This window comes from Podarcis cretensis, assembly GCF_951804945.1.
Source record: "Podarcis cretensis genome assembly, chromosome: 13".
Lineage (NCBI taxonomy): Eukaryota > Metazoa > Chordata > Lepidosauria > Squamata > Lacertidae > Podarcis > Podarcis cretensis.
The window spans coordinates 37,853,502-37,872,532 of record NC_137182.1 but is presented as its reverse complement, the minus strand read 5'-3'; the positions used below and the strand labels follow the sequence as shown (position 1 = coordinate 37,872,532).

General features: G+C 45.9%; 1 protein-coding gene across 1 annotated transcript in view; it reads left to right on the top strand.

The window, feature by feature from the left end:
- EPS8L1 (EPS8 signaling adaptor L1) overlaps positions 1 to 19,031 on the top strand; it is a 42,532-nt gene that overhangs the window by 11,286 nt on the left and 12,215 nt on the right. The window contains exons 5-16 of the mRNA XM_079950391.1: positions 3,352 to 3,513; positions 3,661 to 3,810; positions 4,078 to 4,160; positions 5,082 to 5,197; positions 5,341 to 5,393; positions 6,414 to 6,540; positions 7,585 to 7,673; positions 7,772 to 7,846; positions 8,708 to 8,856; positions 10,063 to 10,204; positions 11,287 to 11,315; positions 18,529 to 18,625. Of these exons, the coding sequence (XP_079806517.1) occupies positions 3,352 to 3,513; positions 3,661 to 3,810; positions 4,078 to 4,160; positions 5,082 to 5,197; positions 5,341 to 5,393; positions 6,414 to 6,540; positions 7,585 to 7,673; positions 7,772 to 7,846; positions 8,708 to 8,856; positions 10,063 to 10,204; positions 11,287 to 11,315; positions 18,529 to 18,625 (1,272 nt within the window). The remainder of the gene's footprint in view (positions 1 to 3,351; positions 3,514 to 3,660; positions 3,811 to 4,077; positions 4,161 to 5,081; positions 5,198 to 5,340; positions 5,394 to 6,413; positions 6,541 to 7,584; positions 7,674 to 7,771; positions 7,847 to 8,707; positions 8,857 to 10,062; positions 10,205 to 11,286; positions 11,316 to 18,528; positions 18,626 to 19,031) is intronic.

Here is a 19,031-nt window from a genome sequence, read left to right as displayed (position 1 = left end):
TGCTCCAACTATCGCACAATTGCACTAATTTCTCACGCTAGCAAGGTTATGCTTAAAATTCTACAAGGAAGGCTCAAGCAGTATGTGGACCGAGAACTCCCAGAAGTGCAAGCTGGATTTAGAAGAGGCAGAGGAACCAGAGACCAAATTGCAAACATGCGCTGGATTATGGAGAAAGCTAGAGAGTTCCAGAAAGACATTTACTTCTGCTTCATTGACTATGCAAAAGCCTTTGACTGTGTCGACCATGGCAAACTATGGCAAGTTCTTAAAGAAATGGGAGTGCCTGATCACCTCATCTGTCTCCTGAGAAATCTCTATGTGGGGCAAGAAGCTACAGTTAGAACTGGATATGGAACAACTGACTGGTTCAAAATTGGGAAAGGAGTACGACAAGGCTGCATTTTGTCTCCCTGCTTATTTAACTTATATGCAGAATTCATCATGCGAAAGGCTGGGCTGGATGAATCCCTAGCCGGAATTAAGATTGCCGGAAGAAATATCAACAACCTCAGATATGCAGATGACACAACCTTGATGGCAGAAAGTGAGGAGGAATTAAAGAACCTTTTATTGAGGGTGAAAGAGGAGAGTGCAAAATATGGTCTGAAGCTCAACATCAAAAAAACGAAGATCATGGCTACTGGTCCCATCACCTCCTGGCAAATAGAAGGGGAAGAAATGGAGGCAGTGAGAGATTTTACTTTCTTGGGCTCCATGATCACTGCAGATGGTGACAGCAGCCACGAAATTAAAAGACGCCTGCTTCTTGGGAGAAGGGCAATGACAGGCCTAGACAGCATCTTGAGAAGTAGAGACATCACCTTGCCAACAAAGGTCCGTATAGTTAAAGCTATGGTTTTCCCAGTAGTGATGTATGGAAGTGAGAGCTGGACCATAAAGAAGGCTGATTGCCGAAGAATTGATGCTTTTGAATTATGGTGCTGGAGGAGACTCTTGAGAGTCCCATGGACTGCAAGAAGATCAAACCTCTCCATTCTGAAGGAAATCAGCCCTGAGTGCTCACTGGAAGGACAGATTGTGAAGCTGAGGCTCCAGTACTTTGGCCACCTCATGAGAAGAGAAGACTCCCTGGAGAAGACCCTGATGTTGGGAAAGATGGAGGGCACAAGGAGAAGGGGGCGACAGAGGACGAGATGGTTGGATAGTGTTTTCGAGGTTACCAGCATGAGTCTGACCAAGCTGCGGGGGGCAGTGGAGGACAGGAGTGCCTGGCGTTCTCTGGTCCATGGGGTCACGAAGAGTCGGACACGACTAAACGACTAAACAACAACAATTGCATGAGAAGCCTATGTGTTGCAGTGGATTCTGAAGAACATTCTAGAACAACTGTCTTGAATTATTTTGACTTGTCACTTGACTCTGACTTCTTTTTTTACCACACACGTCCTCCTTAACTCTACACCTTTCCCTCCGCTTCTGTTTGCCTGTCTGCCTGTCTCCTCTTTAAAAGACAACAGTCTTCCCTCCAAAACAAATCATCTAAATAATCTGCAACTCACTCTGAGGTTGGCCTACAAGCTTGTTTTGGGATCCTGACTCACGAGTTGGAAGATGGGTATTCTAGTTCATTTGGGATGTTGCCTAGGCCTGTATAAAGTTTTTGCGTTCATGGTTTTTTTGGACTGTCCTTTGGTAGAACTATATGGGGAACCAAACAAGAAAATAATTTTTAAAAAGCATCCCTGTTATACAATCCACATTGAAGCAGTAAGTGCCAAGGAGAGCCATGGCACAGGGCAAAAATCAGCAGAGTGAATAAGCTCATGTTTAATACTGGAAGGTCAGGACAAATGCATTCCTCACAATTCTCCTTTCATGACACAAATTATTCCAAGGTGGTGTACAAATAAAATTAAATACAATCTTTTTAGGGGGAAAAAGCAATGATCAACAATACTATAAGATCATAAGAAAGTAGTAGAAGTAGTAGTAATAATAAAAATACCCCACCCATCTGGCTGGGTTTCCTAGACACTCTGGGTGGCTCCCAACAGAATATTAAAAACACGATAAACTTCCCTAAACAGGACTGCCTTCAGATGTCTTCTAAAAGTTAGATAGTTGTTTATTTCCTTGGCATCTGACGCGAGGGCGTTCCACAGGGTGGGCGCCTCTACCGAGAAGGCCCTCCACCTGGTTCCCTGTAACCTCACTTTTTGCAGTGAGGGAAGCGCCCTCCTGAGAAGCCCTCCTGGTTCAGGCCAATGGCCTATCTAGTCCAGCATCCTGCCCTCAAAGTGGCCAAAGAGATGCTGGTGGGAAACCCTCCAGCACCAGCCAAGCACAAGAGCAGCCTCTTCTCCTGCAGCTTCCAGCAACTGGTACTCAGAAGCGTACTGAGTATGACTGACAGCATATAAAATGTCACTGAGATGCTTCCCACAGAGCAGCTGGTAGTAGCAGATGGCTCTGTGGAGGCAGAGGACAGCTCAGCTGGAGTATGAGCTGGTCTACCATCAAATAACCAACATACTTGGTGCCAAGTTAGCCTCTCAGGGGAGAACCCTCTCCAAAAGGCCCACTCTCTTCTCTGCCCACCAACCAAACATAAGATGACGGAGAGACCCTGTTAAGGCCTTTCTTCCTCTCCCTCCCTCCCTCTCTATCTATCTCTATCTCTCTCATTTATTTATGTATTCATTCACTCACTTTCTGACTCATTCACACACACTCACACTTCACTTTTGAGCACCTGGATGTTCTAGGGCAGGGTTGGTTTTGGTAGTCATACTGATGCCCATGAATACTTGTCTACCATATCTGAGACCATATAACACTGGTCCTGAAAGACCTACATTGGCTCCCAGTACGTTTCCGAGCACAATTCAAAGTGTTGGTGTTGACCTTTAAAGCCCTAAACGGCCTCGGCCCAGTATACCTGACGGAGTGTCTTCACCCCCATCGTTCAGCCCGGACACTGAGGTCCATCTCCAAGGGCCTTCTGGTGGTTCCCTCCATGTGAGAAGTGAGGTTACAGGGAAGCAGGCAGAGGGCCTTCTCGGTGGTGGCACCCACCCTGTGGAACGCCCTCCCATCAGATGTCAAGGAAGTAAACAACTATCTGACTTTTAGAAGACATCTGAAGGCAGCCCTGTTTAGGAAAGTTTTGAATGTTTTATGTTTTTAATATTCTGTTGGGAAACCCAGCCAGATGGGGCGGAGTATAAATTATTATTATTATTATTATTATTATTATTATTATTATTATTATTAAACCCCTTCTGATGGTCCCCAGAACCATTTGCAAACTAGTGAAATAAAGAAACAAGTAACCTCGGTGACTTAAGATGGATTTGCACAGGCTTCTCTCCCTTCTGTATCTTCCAGCACTTGGTGACCTTCTCCATTGGGGACGAGGATGACTTGGCAACCGTGGAGGATGCCACCAGGAAACTGTCTGTCATGGATGCCCAAGGGAAGATCTGGGTTCAGGAGATGTTGCTTCAGGTCAACGGGTCAGCCATCAAGCTCTTTGACATAGACTCAAAGGTAGAGGAGCAACCCAAGACTGTGATGTTGGGTGGCGAATAGGAACCAAGAGGTTTTGGCTGTAGCCCTGTGATCCAATATCTCTTATTTGGAGAGGGCTCTGTATGGGTTGTCTGGATTGTTTGGTGACTTTGTCTCCCCCTACAGGAGGAGCTAGAAAACTACGGATTAGCAGCTGTGGCTCGCTGTGAAGCCGTTCGACCTGAGTCTCGATCCCAGTCGCTGCTTCTGCTTGTGTGCCAGGAACCCCACCAGCTCAAACCAGATGTCCACTTCTTTGAATGTGACCATGTAGGGGTAAGGAAACTGGACACTGTGGATCCATAAGGGAAGTGTGAAAAGCCACTCTTGATAGTGAAACCCTCTTCCAGCTGCAGGAAATGTAACCTAAAGCAGTCTTTGTCAACCTGGTGCCCTCCTCTGCTGGCAAGGGCTGATGGGAGTTGAAGTCCAAAACATTGGGAGGGCACCAAGTTTGTGAAGGCTAATGTGATGCCCCAAGGCATATTTTGGGCCTGGGGAAGGGAGAGAGTTTTCTGACTTGGTTTCTCTTCTATTTTATAGGCAGAATTGATCCAGCAGGACATTAATGGAGCTCTGTTGGACTTCAAGTCAGGCGGAAATGCTCAACGGAAGGAGGCGCTCAGGTGAATGCAGACCCATAAGCCTGTACAGCCACACGTCTGAAGGAAAGGGGAGTTCTAAAACTATGAAGGCTGCAAAGTACACACACACACACACACACACACACAATGTATAGTGGTACCTTGGGTTACAGATGCTTCAGGTTACAGATGCTTCAGGTTACAGACTCCACCAACCCAGAAATAGTACCTCAGGTTAAGAACTTTGCTTCAGGATGAGAACAGAAATCGCATGGCGGCGGTGGGAGGCCCCATTAGCTAAAGTGGTACCTCAGGTTAAGAACAGTTTCAGGTTAAGAATGGACCTCCGGAACGAATTAAGTTCTTAACCCGAGGTACCACTGTATTTCAATCCTGCTGATGGCTTTTTCTAGGGAAGAGCAGCTGTAGAAGGAATGGTCTGTGTGGTTTTCCAGTAGAGATGTTTGGGTGGAGGCATCTGACCCTTTCACCCACGTGCTATTTTTCTAACGCAAGTCCCACTGATTTTCCCCCCTCCGAGTTTCCTCCCATGGTTCTTGGATCCTGCGGAGTGGAGGTGTGGAGAGTGGCTTAAAGTGGGAGTGAGTTGCAGCAAAAAAGCAATGGAAAAGGGTTAAGCACCCACATGCGCCGCTTCTCTGCTAAAACAAAGCAGAAACCTCACCAAAGCTGCTTTCACCAGTAAAAGCAGCTGCTGGAGTGCCAGTACACCTGATTGTGAGTGACATAGTTTGGGATATGGCCCCGCCTGCTTTGGTTCTGGCCACACCCACCACTGGCTCCAGCCCCTCCCACACCCAAGAGACTGTAGCCCTTGACCAGAAAAAGATTCCCCACCCTTGAGCCAGAGGAGAACTAGAGATGTCTAGAATAGCATTCTCTCTCAGGGTGAGAGCCCTTCCTTTTTATCTCAACCTCTTGCTTTTCATCTCTTGACTTCAGAGCTACCCAGAATTGGCTTGGCAGCCAGACCAACAAGGCTCCGGAGACCCTGCCTCAGTCTCCTAAACAGGTGCCCTCCAGGACAACGGTTGTCGTGCCAGAGCAAAGGGAGAACGGTGAGAAGCCAGGAGCCCTAACTCTTCGCCAAAGGCTGCAAACCTATGCACACCTTTATGCCTGAGTTGAACATCACTAAAAAAATTAGGGTGGGCAGAGGCTAGCATAGTGTGTCTAACCTCCTGGCTCTTTCTGCTTCCAGATATCTCAGCAGCTGACTCTGACCTGGCCTTTGTTCAGTCCGAGCAAAATGTGGTAAGTTTAGCTGGAAAGGTGTGGTGTGAAAAACCAGGTGGCCTTCAAAAGAGGTTAGAATGATTTGTGGGAGGTAGGAGTGATTGCCATGAGGTAGGATTTGTGGATTTGCCTATATTTGCATGCACCCAATAGGACCTGTCACCTTTTGTCCCTGATGCATACTTAGTGCCCTTGGCAGCTTCCTGACAGGTATGTGCAGGTTTGGACAGGTAACAAAGCAATGATAGGGAGAGATACACCTGTGGTGGGGTTTTTTCCCTGCTTGTTGTACAGCTGTTAAAAGTACAGAACGTATTGGCATATCTGGACTTTAAGAAACACACACACAACCTATAGAATATATTTGGGCTGATCTCTTAAATACTATTTTTTTCTTCCTATATATATTTTTTTAAATACCGTTCCCTCACCCCCCCAAAAAAATGTTTAGGGAAGCGTGTTTTCATTCTGTTAAAAGTATTGTTGTTGTTTTGCAAACCACGTGTTGTTTTATTTTGCTGTAGCTCAATGGAATGCTGCCGTTGATATAAATACCTTGAAATCCTTCAAGGAGTTCAAGATTGAGTAGATGGTCTTTGCTGCTTTTCCAGGAGTAAAGTGTAGTTAGGGCAAAGGAACATCACTTCATACAATATGATAATCTTTACAGTATTGTCAACAACAAAATTGAAAAATCTACATCAGACATTCAAAAACCAACAAGCCTGCTATCCCAGCCTGGTTAACCCCCTAAAAACTCTGATACCCCATAATTAAATACAATATATTTCATGAATTTGCACAGAACAGAGAATTCCAGTACATGTAGTTCGCATGCCACAATTCTCTTTCTTTCTTTTTAGAAATTGAGGCTACAGTGCTATGCCCGCTTACCTAGCAGTACGCTCCACTCAGTGGGACTTACTTCTAAGTAGACATGTACAGATCTGTGCATTTGGTTCTTACACAGAGAGCTCTATACAGAGTGTTCAGCTGGAGCTGTCTATTGTTATCTCCCTTCCTCTCTCTGTCTGACAGGAGCTGCTGAACCATGTTTTTGACGACGTGGAAGCCTTCATAGGGAAGCTGCAGAAATCGGCCGAAGCTTTCCGTGTCCTGGATCAACGCAAGCGCTCCGCAAAGGGGCGTCGCCGGGGGCCAGGCGGTGAGAAATATAGATCGAACTGGGCTCCAGGAAACTACATTCTCCCTCTCTTTCCTGCCACGATAACTGAGGCAGCTAGAAACTAGAGAGCCAGTGTGGTGTGGTGGTTAAGAGCGGTAGACTCGTAACCTGGTGAACTGGGTTCGATTCCCTGCTCCTCCACATGCAGCTGCTGGGTGACCTTGGGCTAGTCACACTTCTCTGAAGTCTCTCAGCCCCATTCACCTCACAGAGTGTTTGTTGTGGGGGAGGAAGGGAAAGGAGAATGTTAGCCGCTTTGAGACTCCTTCAGGTAGTGATAAAGCGGGATATCAAATCCAAACTCCTTTTCTTCTTCTTCTGAATGCTGCTCCTGTCTGGCTGAACATTCTGGTTCTGCCCTCTGGACAATTCTGGAAACCCACCAGAATCCAGAAAGTTTCACTGGGCTCTGAAAGGCTTCCCTAACATAACAGGCCCCAGGTCTCCTGTTTCGGCATAGCACCATAGCAGAGTTGTCATGCTTTGCATATACAAGAGTTCTTTGTGTGTGTGTTTTTTTCACTCGTTTGACGTGAGTTGCTCTTTCAGATAAAACCTGGGGCAAGGGGCCTTTCCCCAGAACCCTCAATGGATTCCAGTCTGCAGGCAGAAATCCTGCAGCTTTGGTCATGGATCCAAAAGGCTTACTGACATGGTTGCTGCACACCGTGTGTGCAGCTCCACATCTGGGCATCTTGTATTGACATGTGTAGCACATTAATTTCATTATGTGGAGCATTTACAGGTGGCCTTTGGCACCTGTGCTGAGGAAGCCTCTAGAGCCATCAGGACCAGGGGCTCTGGTCTCCAAAACAGATTCTGGACTGGTGAGGTGGAAGTGGGATGTACACACATGCCTGAGTCTGTTTTGGCATTCGTTTGTGCTTTCATGCCTCTTGCTTTGTTCCGCTGCAATTCCAAGAGGAAGTATACATAATTTAGGTTGCATGTAATGTCATCGTAGAACAATAGCCCAAGTTGCAGTACAGGTGTCAATATCTTCTTACTCTGCTGCATCCGCAGAGGGACTCCTGACAATCCGATCCCGGCCTCCTCCCCAAGAGGAGTTTGAAGATGCTCTGGCAAAGATGAAATATTCCTTCAGCCTTCTGGTGAGTGTTGTTGGGTGTGCTTTTCTCACAAGAAAGCAAGAGGTCACCTGCCTGGCTCATGCTAACCACTAGGATATGCTTTTGTTCCCACCACTCAGGCAAGGCTGAAATCGAACATTGCAAACCCTACCTCAGAGGAGCTCATACATTTTCTCTTCAACCCCTTGAAGCTGGTAAGCAACAGATGGGGCAGAGGGGAGGGGAAGATGAACTCTCAGGCAGCTGAACCAGTGGTGATTAAACCCTGGAAGGTGATTTGCCCAAGCAGCAGAATGACAGGGTGAACTATACCATGCGGATGGCAGACATGGGACTGAAACCCATTTTTTAAAAAAAAAATCATTGCATGTGGAAAACTGGTGTATCAAAGGGGAGCCTAGAACAGGCATAGGCAAACTCGTCCCTCCAGATGTTTTGAGACTACAATGCCCATCATCCATGACCACTGGTCCTGTTAGCTAGGGATGATGGGAGTTGTAGTCCCAAAACATCTGGAGGGCCGAGTTTGCCTATGCCTGGCCTAGAACATATATCCCTGGCATGCTAGGCATCTGTATGTGAAGTCTCCTTTGTCACGGGAGAGCATTAAAAGTGCAATCCCCTCCCCGCATCCTTGGAGAGCAGCGTGGTACAATCCATGAAAAGCTTCATCGTGTGATGTTGCTGCATGTGCAGATTGGCTCTAGAGCCGTGGTTCCAAATGTGGGGCACACACCCCACAGGGGGACAATTTGATTTTTAAGGGGGCCAATTCGAGAATGAGTTATTCACAGTTAATGGCCTTTTAGACTTCTTCCACATGAATAGTTCACTTTTTGAATAATAAGAATTATGTGTCATGGGGGTGGGGTGGGGGCATCAGGATTTTTAGAGTTGCTTAGGTGGGGCATGGCCAAAATAAGGTTGGGAACCACTGCTCTAGAGTCAAGCACCTCCCGTGGAGAACTTGGGCCCCCTTGAGTCCCGGACTGGGATATAAATAAATAGAACAATAACAACAACTTGGCATTTTTGACTCTCGCATCCCACTTCAGGTTGTGGAGTCTTCGGGGGGACCAGCGTTTGCTTCTGAGCTGCGCAGCCCCATGCTGACCCTGGAAGCAGTGACCCTGATGCGAGGCTGCTTGGGAGACCAGGAGACGGAACTGTGGTATTCACTGGGTGAAAACTGGACCAGGCCAAGGTAAGGGGGGTTTGTTATTTCTTCCCCAGTGCTGGATTTACACATAAGCTAAACAAGCTATAGCTTAGGGCCCCACTTTCTTGGGGCCCCCCAAAAAAATTAAAGGGGAAAAATGTACATTTTCAAAATATAAGATAAAAAACAAATAAAACGAAACCTACATACAGCAACAGTGTTTTGTGTTGTGTAAGCTCCTGTGATGTAAGTAATGGGCCCCACCTGCTAGCCTGCTCCCTAAAATATCACTGGTTTGCTCATTTCTATATATAGGGTGCCTACATTCTGCATGGACTGGCTGCATGGCAACATGTGCAAATGGCTTTAGATTCCTATTAGGTCCATAAATTACCATATAGCATATATTCAGCACCAAAAAACAGTGACAATTTGTTGTTGACAAAGGACAGCTGGATATATAAAGGGTCCCATTACCTTCAGTAGCTTAAGGTAAAGGTAAAGGGACCCCTGACCATTAGGTCCAGTCGTGGCCGACTCTGGGGTTGCGGTGCTCATCTTGCTTTATTGGCCGAGGGAGCCAGAATACAGCTTCCAGGTCATGTGGCCAGCATGACTAAGCCGCTTCTGGCAAACCAGAGCAGTGCATGGAAACACCGTTTGCCTTCCCTCTGGAGCAGTACCTATTTATCTACTTGCACCTTGGTGTGCTTTCGGACTTCTAGGTGGGCAGGAGCAGGGACCGAGCAACGGGAGCTCACCCATGACCTTTCTTGCCTGCCATTGGCTGAACTGAGCTGATGGCACCAGAGGAGCTTGGTCACTGGAGCCCAGCGGTTCATTTCAGGCTCGGAGGTCACTGGAAACCTTGGGGATTTGCATTCCAAAGTCTTCGATATGTTGCTGATAAATTAGACCCATCCATTTGTGACACTGGCTAGTGATTCCGTGTTGATCGGTTTGAGGTCAATCAGTCGAGTGGTTTTGGCAATTTTAATCAGAAATGAATGGGCAAGTTTCAGTATGTGATTGAGGGTTTCATGATTATTATTGTTTATTAAATTGGTATACCACCCTATACCTGCAGGTCTCAGGGTGGTTCACAAGATAAAGCCACAATATGAAAACACAAAATACACAATAAAAACAAAAACAACCCAATAACCCCCCTCATTTGATGATTTCACTCATTCTCAATTGTATTATTTTCTTCTATTCATTTCTACCTCCTTTCTGCCCTGTGCGCCCCAGAGTGGACTTCCCCCGGGGCTACGCAGATCCCTACAACCCAACTTTCCGGAGCGGCTGGGAGACACCACGCCTAGATGCTTCTGGCCAGCCTTGGGAAGACCCAGTGGAGATGCAACACCGACACGAAGAACGTCGTGCCCAAGTGAGTGATGAGGTGGAAAGCAGGCAGGATAAACATTTGCAAAAAAAACCCCACACCGAGGGCAAGAGGACAGGTGCAAAAGCATCTGATGCTCCTGGGAGAAAGACCAAGTTCTCCTTGTGGGCAGAAAGTGGCTTGAAGGATCCATTCTGATGTATTTTGGGGCATCCTAATACCTTCTGGGTGGATCCAATAGCTCATTTCTTGTTTGCAATTGCTACAAATAAGAATCTGGTGGAACCAACTTTTCTAGAAGAGCGTTATGACTGTTTAATTCCACAGCTGCTACTCACTGCATAAATCAGACCATTTTTTAAAAACAACTACTTCCTACAGTTCCACCTCTCTCTCTCTCTGCTATAAGAATAGACCTGCTGAGTGAGACTAAAAGTCATTTTAAACTAGCCTTTTGCTTCCTTCTGTGGCCAACTAGATACTTCAGGGAAGCTCCTCAAGCAGGCTGTTAAGGCAAGATCCATCCCACATTGTTTGTCCTCCCCTCTTCTCCCTAATATTCATCAGCATAGTGGCACTGAAAATGGGGGCTCTATTCAGCTAGTAATAAAACTGTCTATCATAAATTTGTCTAGTTTCCTTCTAGAAGTGTCCAATCTTGTATCTTCCAGTGCATCTTAATTACACATTAATTGGGCTTGCCCCGGATCACTCAGGGAACTTGATGGGCTACGTGAGGATTTGAATGCAAGTCTTGCTGGCCACACATTCTAGCCACCACTTTGCACTGGCTCTCATTATGGTTGGGTACGCCAGAGGCAGAGTGGATCTGAATTGGCTTTTCCCCACTTGCTGCCCTCCAGACATTATTGGCCTGCAAATCCCATCAGCCCCAGCATCATACGGCTGTGCTGACTGAGGCCGATGGGAACTATAGTCCTGGAGGGCACCAGGTTGCAGGAGGGAGGTTGGCTCTGACTACAGTCAGTATGACTTCAGGCCTGATCAGTTAGAGATGATAACTTGGGGAGGATACTGCCTTGAGCTGGATGTTGGGCCAAGGTGACTGTGCAGTCTTCGTAGTTAACCATTTATCTGTTTCTCTTCCCCACTCTCCTCTGTTACAGCAATCAGCTCCCACAATTGCAGCCAATGGGTAAGTCCCTTTCAAGCCTCTGGCCATTTTATTTTTATATTTGCGAAGGTGTGTTGAGATGGATGGATGGATGGATGGATGGATGGATGGATGGATGGACCGACCTTGGAAGGCAGGGTTGGAAATTGGATCTGAGAGGCAAGGAGAGAGGAAAGGTGGGAGAGGGGGGGAAGGTATTGCAGGCTTCCCATAGGCATCTGGTTGGCCACTGTGAGAACAGGATGCTGGACTAGAGGGGTCTTTGGCCAGATCCAGCAAGCTGTTCTTATACTGAAGGATAGGATGGGATTGCCAAAGTTTTGGTAAAGTTCTCCCAAAATTTCAGAATTTGATCAGCATTGTCTGTTTTCTGTCTTACTGTGTCTGGAGCCACAAAATGTCAGCTTTCTGAATAGGGATATTGGCTTTCCTTTTTAATATATATATGAGAGTCTTAATAAAAAAACTAGTTAAAAAAAAAGAATTATTATTATTATTATTATTTTATGTTACTACATAGAGGAGGGCCCCCATAAAATCTTAAGAATATTATTTCTGTGTGCAGCAGATAATATAGGGACCCCTGACCATTAGGTCCAGTCGTGACCAACTCTGGGGTTGCGGCGCTCATCTCGCTTTATTGGCCGAGGGAGCCAGCGTACAGCTTCCAGGTCATGTGGCCAGCATGACTAAGACACTTCTGGAGAACCAGAGCAGCACGCGGAAACGCCGTTTACCTTCCTGCCGGAGTGGTACCTATTTATCTACTTGCACTTTGATCTGCTTTCGAACTGCTAGGTTGGCAGGAGCAGGGACCGAGCAACGGGAGCTCACCCCATCGCGGGGATTCAAACCGCCGACCTTCTGATCGGCAAGTCCTAGGCTCTGTGGTTTAACCCACAGCGCCACCCGCATCCCAGCAGATAATATGGACTATTGCTATTTTGCAGATGGGAGATTCTGTAACATACTGGCACAATTAAAGTTTGGTGCTCTTGCACAACAAAGCCACTTTCCTCTTAAATCTGACTTTTTGTAATAAGGAAAATGATGGGGAAATGTACCGGAAAGTATGGGATATAACCATGGCTTGATGCAACATCCTATAACCTCCGAACATATAAATCAGAAAGAATGTTCAATAAACAGGTTGTCTGCAAGTGACCTCAGATGCATGGGCCCCCGTGCAGCACTGGTGGGGGCAGCATATGGGAATAGAAAGCTAAATTTACTGTATACTGAACTGAAAGTACTGGCCATTGTGTTGCCTCTCCTGTGAGTGACAAAAGCTCTCCAGAGTCACAGGCCTTTCCCAACCATGCTGCACAAAACCCTTTCGTGCTGGGCTCTCATCCAGTCACCAATTAAATCACAGCTTCACAGACCTCCAAAACCTTTGATGGACCCTAAGGGTGGGGGAACTTGAAAGAAGTGTGTGTGTGCGTGGAGAGAGAGAGAGAGAGAGAGAGAGAGAGAGAGAGAGAGAGAGCGCAAGCGTGAGCGCGCAAGGGCTGGGATTGGAATGGCCTTGGCCATTGTCATGATGAAGGGCTCCTTCTCAGCGTAATATGCCTTTCAGGCAGAGAGTTCTTGAAGGTCTTCCCAGCTGGGAAAATTTGTGAGCCATTTGATCACGGGAAATTTAGATAAATTCTATGTTGTTCTTTTCTGTTTCTCTCTCTCTTTCTGTTGTTCTCACTGTCTCTCTGCCTTGCATGAAGCTGGGTCCGGTGGTGAGCAGGGAAGTCAGTGATAGGACTAGTAAGCTGGTGGTGGTGCTAATGGCTGGGGGCTTCTCTAGGTGAGGGTGGTCTATAAGTCTGTATAAATTGCAGGTGGCTGTTAGGGTAAGTGGGAGGTAAGGGAGCTTCAGGTCAGTGACCAGCAAACATTTAACGTTGAGTGGGGACTTGAAATTACCTCCACAAATCGGAACCTGTTTGGATTTGTGGCTAAGGACCTGCCTAGCCACTGTCACATCAATGAATTCTGAATGCAAACTGTTAGCAGCTGCCAAAGAATCCAGCTTATTAAAACTTTAATAATTTTATCTGCTTTAAAAAAAAAAATGTTCCTAGTCTTCTTCACTGATGGGAGAAATACTTTAAAAAAAAACTGACACGAGATTAATAAATCGCTGAAGAGTAAATTCAGATCCAGTGTGGCCAAGAAAGAGGTTTCTGAGAAAACATACAGGCCTTGTTGGTCATTATACCAACTCCCATGCTTAGTTTAATCCTCTGCTCCCTAACTGTACAGTGAGTCCTAATACTTGCCAGGAACAAGAATAGTGGTAAACAGAAACAAAATGTTCTGGCCCCTCAGCTGCAAACTCATTAATTTATCTTTAACCAGTAGTATAGCAGACTGATAAATAGATAGATAGATAGATAGATAGATAGATAGATAGATAGATAGATAGATATAGATAGATGATAGATAGATTAGATAGATAGATAGATAGATAGATAGATAGATAGATAGATATAGATATAGATAGATCGATAGATTTGTCCTTATGACCACCCTCTGATTTGGGGTAATTCAGTTCTATAGCATTCCAGCTATAGCGCGCGAGCGCACACACACACACACACACCCCCCAATAATCCTGAGAAGAGGATGGTAAGAACTGTGAGTGGTCTCTAGCTCCCTTACCCCAGGAACCACCTCTCAGTCATACAATGACTATTGAACTTTCTTCAAACATATTTAGTATAGATATGCCCATAATGATTCACTTGAGATCCACAAGGTTGAAATATAACCTGGTTAACAAAGGGAGATAGGGCAATAACAGATATCTTGAATTAAAGTAAACATGTACAATGGGGGTGGAAAAACACTTCTGGCCCCATAAGTGTTGGGGTGTGTGTGCACATACTGCCCAAAAATGAGGAAATGACTGTTCACTGATGCATACTGTGTCAGGGAGGGAGCGGGTTCCCTCATAGTTCTTGAAATAAATTAAAACCAGATGCCTCTTTTTTAGCTGAACCAGAAATTCTGGATTTCAGGCAAGACAAAGATAGACTAAGGTCCCAACGGGTCACTGAAATAATCTAGGCTAGTGACCTCTCCCCTTTTTATTATTTAGGGTGGATTTTCCACAAGTATTTATGATGTGATGTTGTTTGCATAGAGAAGTCATGAAAAGGTTCCAATAAAGTGTTGAGATCCAAGGTCTCCACTTCCTGGAAAACCCTTCAGAAAAGGAGCCGAGCAACACTGACATTAAAAAGAGTAAACAACTTTGAGTCCCGAGCCATGTCTTCCCCAAAAAGAAGACTGGGAATTGTACTTCTGCAAAAGTGCCGGGATTTCTTGGCTAAAGCCTTGGCTTCACGTCACATTCACTGCATAATAGAATCTCACAATTGGACACATGCGGCGAAGGAGGAAGCACTAGTAGCCTCTGTCTGAGTACCACTCCTCTTGGCAGCTGATTTTCTCTGTTTCTTTCCCCTACCAATTGGGAATCGCTTTTCAGCACTGGACAGATGGCATAAACAGGTCCTAGTCACATACACCAGATCGTACAACATGTTCTATGTACAGAAGGGCTCCTGTCAACCCCCCTTCCCCCGGATTAAGCCCAATGTCACCACATTTCCACTCCATGTCACCTTCCAGCCCTTGCAAGGTTTCACTCTAGGAAATATGGAGAGTGATTAATAATGATTAATAACTCTAGGAAATATGGAGAATGGGAGTAATTATAGGGTTGCTACCTTTCCACCCATTAAGTGGCTGCTGGAGGAGTAGCCAACATTTTTGCCCTCCAGCTGTTGTTGGACTCCAACTCCCATTAACCCCAGCCAGCATGGCCAGTGGTCAAGGATGATGGGAGTTGTAGTCCACAGGGGAGGACAACCATGCTGGACCCACTAGGCTGCTGCATGGTTCCCAGTTGTTCCCCGGAGGAGTTCAAGCAGGGAAGCAATAAGAGCACGGAATTAATATGCTGGATCCTACACAGTTTGGCTTTCTGCACACATTACAGAAGTAAGGCCTGTACTGTTCCTTCTCAGAATGCATCTGCGCACCACAGAGAGTTTGGGTGTGTAAGCAGTCGGGAGCAGAGCCAGATAGACTTATTGGCTATATCCCCAGGTAGACACTGCTGAACATGATGTCCCCTTCAGTGAGGGCTTGGGGGACATTGAGGCACATTGCCCTCCTAAATAGGCCTCCTGTAGAATTACTTGTTTTCACTTAACGTTAACACGAATACTGCCATAAACAGGAGCACACTTTGGTAATGGCCAGGCACTGTAATTTGGGCACAGCGCACAGGGAGTTCTTAATGTGGAACAGCACACAAGTAGCAGGCTCAAGAGAACATGACAATCTCTTCAGCCCCTGGATAGCCATGGCTTGGCAGGAAGCTAAACAAACACAAAGGAAGTCCATTCCAGGCTGTGTGTACAATGTGGGAGGACAGAACTGGGAGAACTGGGTTTTCTAGAAAGGCTGGGGGAATGAGCCAGGGCAGCAGGGCTTGGGAACAACGAGGCTGCCTGGGTTAGCTTGAAACAAAATGGGGGTTTGTTATGGCCGAATAATGTAAGGAACAGACCAGGAATTAAGGGCTCTTGGGTTTACTGGGATAAGGTAGCTTAATAGGAGCTGGCTGGTTATAACAGGGAGGTGTAAAGGAATGCAGGTATCACAGAAGGCAAGGTCAGGTGCTCTGGTGATGGGTGCAGAAGGGAAATATAACAGGATGAAAACAAGAGGACAGCGGTTAAAGAAAGATGGCGCCCAGAAGAGAGCCAAGAGGGGGACGCTAGGCAGCCAGCTAAGGTAGGATTGGTGGTGGTGGGGATGAAGGGCTCTAATTCCTTTTCTTCTCCATTTCCTATCATCTGTTCTGAAGCGCTTGGCAAGCTTTGTATCCCAGCGGGTTCCAGTTGTGATCCTCATCCAATTGGGAGGAGGACCGCAACATGGAGGGGCGAGAGACTATTTTGTCTTGCAGGAAATTCCATTCCCTATAGGAAAGAGGCAGGTGTTGTGGGGGCCAATATCTCACATTGTCCATTATCTAGCCCTTCCTTCAATATTACATTTTTTTCCTGTCATCATGAATTTGCATCATTGCTCCCATTCAACTAGATAAAAAGTGATGAAAAGCTAGGGCTGAATGGTTGAAATAACTTTCGGTTGATTCATCACCTGACCTTTTTAGCAGATTAGTCAAGTGATAAAAATTTCAGTGAACTTTCATATTGCCAAGCCCAAATTTGCATGCCTTTCTGAGATATTGAAGGAAGTGTACAATATTTACTTACAACATTTACTGGTAACCACTCTTTGTTAGAAAGGCTGTGTTTAATACTTTCTTGTTCATTCCTCTTATGCCATTGAACCCCAACGTAACCTTGAAGAAAGTGTTCCACAATTTGAACTAAAGTTTTAATTGATGTCTTAATTGGTTTTAAAATGGATCTGTCCCCCAATCAAGAAATCCCCCATTGGTTTCAGAATTGACATGCCTCATCCTCTCTCTTTTATTGTTCTGGCCTCTGAATTTGAGGCAAAGTCCATTACTTCAAATGTAACCACAGCGCCAGCCTATCTGCTGTGGTCAGGAAAGGTTCTGTGGAGGCTTTTCAGGGTTACTGTGCCTTTAAAAACTTCCGTCTTGTGTCTCTAATTAATTGCTTCCTGTTCAGCACAGCCAGGGCATCACTGATGAATTTCCCTTTGAATGGTTCAGTTCCTGTTTCCTGCGAGGGGATCTTAATTTATGGTTTCCTCCGCTTATTTTTCTTACGAAAATTATTATCAAGTAATACTTAAATGAAGGGGATGGGAATTAATTCTGCCATCAGCTAATGGTGGTAAAGTAAATGGACCTCAGTGTGGACCACTGGTTGGTTAAAACTACAGGTTTGCAATTAAATGAAACAATAGTTCTGAGCAAAATGCATACTTCCTTTGTTTTTAGACTGCAAGCACGTATATCACAGCAGCATCTTAAAAGAGGTTACTTTTCCCACCCCTCTTCTTCCCTGTCAAATGAGAACACACACACACACACACACACACACACGTGTGTGTGTGTGTGTGTGTGTGTGTGTGTGTATGGTGTGTGTGTGTGTATATATGGTGTGTGTGTGTGTGTGTGTGTATATATATATATATATATATATATATATATATATAGGGACGCAGGTGGCTCTGTGGGTTAAAGCCTCAGCGCCTAGGACTTGCCGATCGAAAGGTTGGCGGTTTGAATCCCTGCGGCGGGGTGCGCTCCCGCTGCTCGGTCCCAGCGCCTGCCAACCTAGCAGTTCGAAAGCACCTCCGGGTGCAAGTAGATAAATAGGGACCGCTTACCAGCGGGAAGGTAAACGGCGTTTCCGTGTGCGGCTCTGGCTCGCCAGATGCAGCTTTGTCACGCTGGCCACGTGACCCGGAAGTGTCTCCGGACAGCGCTGGCCCCTGGCCTCTTAAGTGAGATGGGCGCACAACCCCAGAGTCTGTCAAGACTGGCCCGTACGGGCAGGGGTACCTTTACCTTTATATATATATATATGTGTGTGTGTGTGTATATATATGCACACGCGCACACACACACACACCCATCTGCCCCATGTATCAAGAGCACCTTTTTAATCAGTCAAATTGTTTTTATTGGGTTTATCTTCTGATTAATTAACTAAACGTTGCAGCCCTAGATTAAACCAAATGAAGATCGCAAAACTACATAAATGTCACAAGCTTGCAAATCCAGGAGAAAGATTATTTTGGGAACAGCAATGGACAGAGTGAAATTAAACTGTTTCGTTGTTCGTTTGGAATATGTACAACCTGCCCGTCATCTATATGGAAACTGGTGCACGATACAAAACCTAAAAATAAACTGTACTACGATCAGCTATAAACAGTACAACACATCACCCAAACGAATAAAGACAATTTTTAAAAATGTGACACAGAAAGGGTTGCATGATCATCAAATTAAAAACTCTTGAAATGTCTGGGTAAAGTAGGTCTTGACCTAGCACTGAAATGATAGCATCTGTGCCAGCCCAACTTCTAAAGGAGGGCATTCCACAAGCACATTGATGCAGACAGAGCCTTCTGGGTGGCCATATTTTACTGTTTAAGCTGGGGGTGCTGGGTTTCCAGCCCCCATCCTAACCCTCACTGATGTTCTAGAAAGCCCACAAGTAATGGACCTTCCTGCCCATAACTCCATGTGCTCTTTCTTCCCTCCTGACAGACATAAACACCCAGAGAGCAAGTCTGTGATCTCCACCCATAACTTCACAGCCAGAAACAACAACGAACTCTCAGTACTTCATGGAGAAATGTTGCAGGTGAGTTGATGTCCCAGAACACTTGCAGTGCCAGAAGATTCCCACTCCCACCCCGCTCCTGATCTGGCCAGAATAGAAAGGAATGTGATTTGCAGATTGGACACAGCTGTAGGGAAGCTGCTTTCATTGGGGACTCAGGGCATTTGGAAATACCCTATTGCCTGGTCACCTGTCCCAAGCCAGAATATCCTAGGCAATGAAGCAGGCTTGTACATTAGACCTCTTGATCTCGCCTCCCACCACACTTGTAGGCCATGAATGAGCCCTAAATGGCTTAACAGAAATGTGCATGGGCTGGGAGCCTACCAACAACCTTGTGGGTTAGGTAACATTTATAGAATTGTTTGTGAAATGGAATCGGGACCTCCCCTGACAGGGAACTTGAGAAGCAAGTTTTTGTTTTTGA